Raw genomic sequence first — 7,065 nt, forward strand, 5'->3', positions numbered from 1 at the left:
TCTCAGCCCCCCCTGCTCAAAATACGTTCCCGCGGCTATGCAAATATGTGTAAGAAAATGCATTTTGCACCCTTATATATTATGTTAGTTGATCTATAACGGGCGATGGGCAAAGTAGCTCAATAGTGTAATCTATTAACTACGCATAAAAACCCCTCTTTTTACTTAAGTACCAGATATGGGTGTCATGCCATAAAATATTTTTAATACGACTGACTTTGTATTTAACGTGAATTTAATAAAAACATTGTAAGTTACTAATTATAACACTTTCATTGTACAGAAAGAGAGCAAAAAAATACATTTTCAAAGAACATTTTCACTGACTTCTGTCAAGCTGAGTGCAAACAAAAACTCCTAATATAATCACTGAAGCTGTTTACACTGTGAAATGAATATCTTACTTACATTGTACACACATCTGCACTTTGTTGTTTCTGATGAGAGAATTCAGTCAGCGAGCGCGCTCAGTGAACAAAACCCCGGCATTTCAGCGATGACTCTTCTGAACGCCTCTGACTGGCCATTGCATTCATAAGCTCAACAAAATCGTGCGTGATATGTTATAATGCGCAGCGCTGTAAAAACACGTCTGTCTCTGGCTCAGCAAACGCAGATTTGAATGTAGCAGCTGGTGATGTGCCGCACTGAACGATCTAATCGCACTGGTGTAATTGTATCAAATATAAAAATATTATTTGGCTATTTTTTGTCTTGTGGAAGCTGCATTCAAAATCTGCTTGGCTCAAAAATCTGAGGGGGCACGTGCCGCCTCGGTTTGAATGACGCCTCTGCCCTAAACAAACAGTGCATAAGGTTAAGGATTGCCTGACCCTTTCCACTTTGTTGAATTTTTGAAGGAGAGACGTGTTAGTCCTTATTTAATACTGTGGAATAAGTAGTAATAAAATTAATAACTGAGCATGCTGTGTAGCTGCATCTTGAAACTTCAGAGAAATAACAATGGGAAAGGAAACACGCATTTGTAGATTGGCATACTTAAAACATACATGCACACAAGAATATTATAATGCCTGCACGGATATAAACATATTCAGGCTGCAACCCAAATATAGACCTTAAATGGAATTTGATGTGCATGTAAATATAGTCAATATTTCTCTTAACTTTTGTCTCGTTGTACTGAGCTCATCGCAATGCATTCTGGGATTAGACTGGGAAGTGTAGGATATAAATGTGATGCTTCCTTGGATTTTTCAGAGCGCATAATGAAAGCATACTTTTTTCTGCAAAACTTTTTGAACAGCCAACTGGAAACCTAGTAAGGAGACTAGGTTTTGGAACAGTGTAATTATTTTGAAACACCACTGCACAAACTGAATTGACATTCTAAAAAGTTTTTGAAGTTTATTCTGAGTGCGTTTACTGACCTCCATTGGTGCCGTGTGCAAGGTGGGGCGGCACAGTGATCTCTCTCCTTTCTAACACACACATGCCCTGCAAACCTTCATCCAGACCGGCGATCAACTTCCCTTGACCTAACGTGACACGTGGGGGTTCTGGAAAATCATCTCTGCAGATAATACATTACTAATGCTTAGAATACTAACAACGCCCCCACAATTTTATTGCAATTTTTATTTGACTAAAGTGTGTTCTGCACACCTATCCACTGATAATCTTACTTATACCAAAAGATGTCATGCCGATTTGTGAACCTTAGTTACACCATGTTCGACCATCAATAGTCACTAGACTTGTGCCGGTATTCGGTAATAAGATATATCACGGTAATGAATATGCACGATATTGTTATCGTGGGCACTTCTAAATACCGTGAATAATTATATATTACAAATTATTCAGAATTTTGAATGCATTTTAAGAATACTTTTCTCATCAACTGGTCAAAATGTACAACACTGCTGTATGCTGCGTGAAAGACTCATGCGCGCACTGATGTAAACAAGCGCCGACCAGAAGCACATGGCGGAACATGTGAGAGACGCTCTGGATGAAAGCGCACTTTCACTCTCTGACAGCAGATGGCGCTAAACGGCAGAAATAATAATAATAATAATAATAATAATAATAATAATAATAATAATAATAATAATTAATTTAAATGCAGCCGTTACCCCGGAAACCCTTATACTGTATTATGACAGCACTTTTTTTTAAACTAAATTTCAAGATCGTGATAATACCGCATACCGTGATAAAAGCTTTAGCAATTAATCGCAACATGAAAATTTGATACCGGCATATCCCTAATAGTCACCTTGTTAAATTAATAAATAACCACACATAGTGCAAATGGAGAGCACTTACGAAGAATAGAGATGTGTGGCATCCAGCAGAGAGCAGTTGTAGCGGTACATAATCAGGTCATTTGCAGCACTTGTCAGGTTGCAGTCAGCTGGTTTGTAGATCACTTTGATGTCCACTTGGTCTTTAGGGTTGTGAAAGTCAATGATATGCAGGTCAAAGATGAGCACGGCAGATCCTGGGATCAGCTCACCTGAGAATGCAGAGCAGATGAGAAAAATACAGTCACATCCCTCTCATTCCTCTTTCAAATTCAGTCATCTATAATGTTAAATAGATTAAACACAGTGAACTACTGCATGTACCATGTAAAATATCTTTATGCCTACAATGATAAGTTTTGCAATTTTATAGCCTATCAGATCATTGAAAAAGTTATTGAAACTAAACACAAGAATGCATTCTGTAACATTTCAGCATGCTTATGTTGCATTATGTAAATTAAAAGCTTCCAGTGCTTTTTTCTTCTCTTCTAATTTCCTTCTAATAGTCACCTGATCCATTCTCTCCATAGGCCAGATGAGGCGGCACAGTGACTCGTCTCCACTCACCCACACAGACCCCCTGCAGGGCTTTGTCAATGCCAGCAATCACATAGCCCATGCCAATAAACGTGTTGTAAGTGCTGTTTCGAGAATAACTGAGGATGTTTTTTTAAAAAAAAATTTAAGTTAGTAAAATATACAAGATTTGATGTGTTAGCAGTCTCGTGAAATATAAATGATCTGCATTTTGCTAATGGCAACACTTCAACACAAACATCTGCAATACACTTCGTTATATGAAATTATCTCTTTTCCGAATGCCAGACTGACCTGGAATCGAAGACAGTGCCGTCTTGAAAGGTTCCATTATAATGGTAGCGTATGAAATCTCCCACCACTGCCCTTCTCCGGCATGGCTGTGGGATCTTTTGAACCTCCACATTCACATCATCCTTCACGTTATACACGTCCACCAGTAACACGTCAAAAACTAGAGTTGCATATGGAGGGACCTTTGTACCTAAGGGTGAAGTTCCTTTAGACTATGCTTCAAACAGATCACATTTTCTGAAATCCAGGATCTCATAAAAGATAAAAACAAAATATTTCACTTCAAAAATATGGTCACACTTTACTTTATGTTTTACACCTTATGAGTTTTATAGCTGTAAATGTATAATAATTTACAGTAAAAATAAATGTATAAGGTGTGTATAATAAATGAGTAAATATCAATCAATATCTATCATATAAATCATGAAGGTAGTTAATAATTATACCATATCCTTTGTCATCATAAGCCAGAAATGGTGGGATAATAAACAATCTCCTCTCCCCAACACACATGCCCAGAAGGCCTTCCTCCATGCCTCTGATGAGACTGCCCTGCCCCACATATGTGTCGTATGTTGAGTTTCTAAGATGGCTGTGATAAGAATTTACAGGCAAAATAAAATAAAATAAAAATTAATCATTAATTTTTTTTTTGTATCATATGGCTTTGCTAATAAATACTTTGCTAGTATTTATGTACAGCACTTTGGTCAGCTTTGGCTGTTTTTAAATAGAAAATAAATGTGCATGTGTTTAGAAATAAATGTGCCTTACCTTGCCATATAATAATTACATATATACAGTAGTCCCAAAAGTATTCGGACATTTTGAGCCACGATTAAAAATGTAATAAAGTTGAAAAATGTTTGCATTATTTAACAAAATATCAAGTGGCATTGGCTTTAAAGAAATATATGCTTTACACTTTTTTAACTTTTATACATTATAAAAGTTTACAGTATAACACAAAGTCAATTCAACTTCAGGCCAGGGATGTCAATTTGTCCAGTTAGGACGCACAAGTGATTGGATTTTGTTCTCAACGAATTCTGTGACCTGTGCTGGCAAAATGAGTCACAATGAGCAAATTTTCAAAAATGACCTTCAAAAAAGACCTTCAAAATTATGTATGATTTTTTGGAATTGGGTGAAAAATGACTGAGCTACACCCCTTTGAAGTCAATAGAGTCAGAAAAGTCAGTTCTGAGAAAAATCAAGTTAAAGTTTTCTGACGGTTCAAAAGCAAAATCACCGAGAAATGTTGCATCTTTTCCTCCAAAAGCAGTTCAATCAAGAGCAGTGAGTGATTCCCTCTTTTCTTTTATTGTTAGATTAACATTAATGCGAAAGATGGCCTATATATTACAGTAAGGCCTACTGTACTGCACTGATCTAATATGTTACACATGAGATGTTTTTCCCCAACAGTTCCCCAAATGTTCGCTTAAGACATACCAGATTATGTTTGTGTGAATACTGTAATTCTGTGTATATGTGTTATATATTGGGATCGCGCACCGCCGGAAGAGCAGTTATGTGCACACTTCGGATGAGAGTCAGTGCGAGCGGAGAAAAGGTACTCCTCTCAAAAAACATACAAATAAAGATAATTTTAGATGTTTAATTACATTGGTATCGCTAGACGAGGGCTTAATGAACTAATTTTTGTGAAAACATTTTTCACTTAGCTCAGAATTAGCCTGTGCGCATCACACTCATTTTGCCAGCACGGGTTACACACAATGTATATAAGTAAAGATTTTCAACTTGAATCTTTCATTCATAAAGATCCAATTTATTAATTAAGTGTTCCTTTAATGAGAATAGAACATATAATTAAAAACGAAGACTTTATTTCCCCCCCCAAAAATCAGTTTTGTTATTATTTTGGCCTACCTGGAATCAAATAGGTTTCCCACTAACAAAGATCCATTGTAATGATAACGGACAAAGTCTCTGGGCATCACTGTCCTTTTGCAGTTCTGCTGTTTGTGAAGCGTACGAATTTGAACCTTGTCTTCTTTATTCCACAAATCCAGCAAAAGCACATCAAACACCAACGTTGCATCAGGTGGGATTACTAAACCTAGAGAGAAACGCCAGTGCTGAGTCAGATGGGATAACTGAACCTAGAGAAAATGTGTACTTTTGATAAAAACCAACATGCCCTTTTCTTGTGTGAAAAATGTTAGTAGACTCTACTAACTTACTATATCATGGTCCTAAAATCTCAATAAAGTGTATCAATTAGTGGAATCAAGTGAAAATTATAAGAACATTATTAAAGAGGATGGACACACCTTATGTTTATGATACCATCATGCCAAGTTCAAAACTCTAACACCGTAACATTTAGTTCACCATCTGATCACCATCTGTTATCAGTTAGTTTCCATGGTTTTTCATTGAGTTTATTCATTTCATATGAATATGAAATTTAAGCTGTTTCTTTCAATGCATTGTCCGTTGTTGTGTTTTGCTTGTTTGATTCTGTTCATGTTTGCAAGAGTACTGAGTTCTTTGTTAAATGAAATACTGCTGCATTTTAGATTTTTACTCATCATTTATTTCAACCATGCAATGTATCAATTATAATTCATTATTCAAAAAAGACATTTAAGAATGTAGACAGTCAGCCAGTGAAACAAAATGATTATTCTTCACATACTTTTTAGGTTTTATGTTTTGTAACCATAAAACAACGTTACCATAATGTTGCAGGGTAGTTATTTTTAAACAACCTAAAATAACAGAATATTCCCTAATAGTTACTTTTAGTTTATTATTTTGCAGCCATAAAATAATGTTCCCAGAACATTGCAGGGTAGTTATTTTTAAATAACCCAAAAATAACTGCTACAAAATGTTAATTAATAGTTATTTTTAGGTTATTATTTTTATAACCATGTAAACTACCCTTACAATTACAAAGTTGCAGATGTTTATGTGTGATGACCTATACAGAGGTCTGAAATTGATTTAATACAGCATTTAATAAAATGTAGAAATTAGATCAATCAAAACACGTTATAATGATCAGATAACTTTATAACTTCAAACTTTATAACAAAAATATTAAAGTGCTCCTATTTTGGACTTTTGAAAATTACCTTTCATGCAGTGTGTAATGTGTATGTGACTGTAAAAAAGTCTGCAAAGTTTTAATATATATATATATATATATATATATACAGTGGGTACGGAAAGCTGTATGTATATATATATATATATATATTACCCCAGTGACTGTCATTGCTGTGTGCAGCTATCTTAAAGAATGTAAGACATTTTAAAGAATTATAAGACATTAAACGATTTACCTTAAAATCATATTTTGAATATGTTCAATAAGTTAATTAATTTCAATTTTCTTTCTGCAGTTTAACTCTGTTTCAACATATTTATTTATCATGATGTGGAACAAATCAGAATTCTCCCACATACCTATGTGATAGAAAGGGTTCTCATTTGGTACATGTTAATGAACAAAAATCCGTATTAGGACAACTGTGAACGCATTAAGATATATTACATTTTTTTTCATCTCTCTCATATTAGAATATGTATTTATTTATTAGGGAAAAAAGACAGTGTTACCAGCTCCCAAGACTCCATATGCAAGATGAGGAGGTATGGTAATCTTTCTTCGCTCGTTTACACACATGCCCTGAACTCCTTTATCCAAACCTGGAATGACTTTAGATTCCACACCCACCTGCCCCACGAATGGAAAACCCTTATCCAGGCTGAGGGAGAAAGGGAGGAGAGAGAAAAAGAGAAATATACTTTATTCTAATCATTTTTAAAACAAATTACAAGCATATATTATATATATATAAATATATATATATATATATATATACAGTGCCGTGAAAACATATGATTTTTGCCCCCTTCCTGTTTTTTAAATTTTTTGCATATTTGTCACACTTAAAAGATTCAGATCATCAAACCAATT

At 34.8% G+C, this 7,065-nt stretch overlaps 1 protein-coding gene across 1 annotated transcript in view; it reads right to left on the reverse strand.

The window, feature by feature from the left end:
- Positions 1-7,065, reverse strand: part of fkbp10a (FKBP prolyl isomerase 10a) — a 28,514-nt gene that overhangs the window by 13,290 nt on the left and 8,159 nt on the right. Inside the window, exons 2-8 of the mRNA XM_016541403.1 lie at positions 6,705-6,853; positions 5,004-5,193; positions 3,554-3,699; positions 3,105-3,294; positions 2,784-2,929; positions 2,293-2,482; positions 1,392-1,534 (exon numbers count right to left, since the gene is read on the reverse strand). Coding sequence (XP_016396889.1) covers positions 1,392-1,534; positions 2,293-2,482; positions 2,784-2,929; positions 3,105-3,294; positions 3,554-3,699; positions 5,004-5,193; positions 6,705-6,853 — 1,154 coding nt within the window. The remainder of the gene's footprint in view (positions 1-1,391; positions 1,535-2,292; positions 2,483-2,783; positions 2,930-3,104; positions 3,295-3,553; positions 3,700-5,003; positions 5,194-6,704; positions 6,854-7,065) is intronic.

The sequence above is a fragment of the Sinocyclocheilus rhinocerous genome, unplaced genomic scaffold (genome assembly GCF_001515625.1).
Source record: "Sinocyclocheilus rhinocerous isolate Xijiao unplaced genomic scaffold, SAMN03320098_v1.1 scaffold3354, whole genome shotgun sequence".
In the NCBI taxonomy this organism is placed as follows: domain Eukaryota; kingdom Metazoa; phylum Chordata; class Actinopteri; order Cypriniformes; family Cyprinidae; genus Sinocyclocheilus; species Sinocyclocheilus rhinocerous.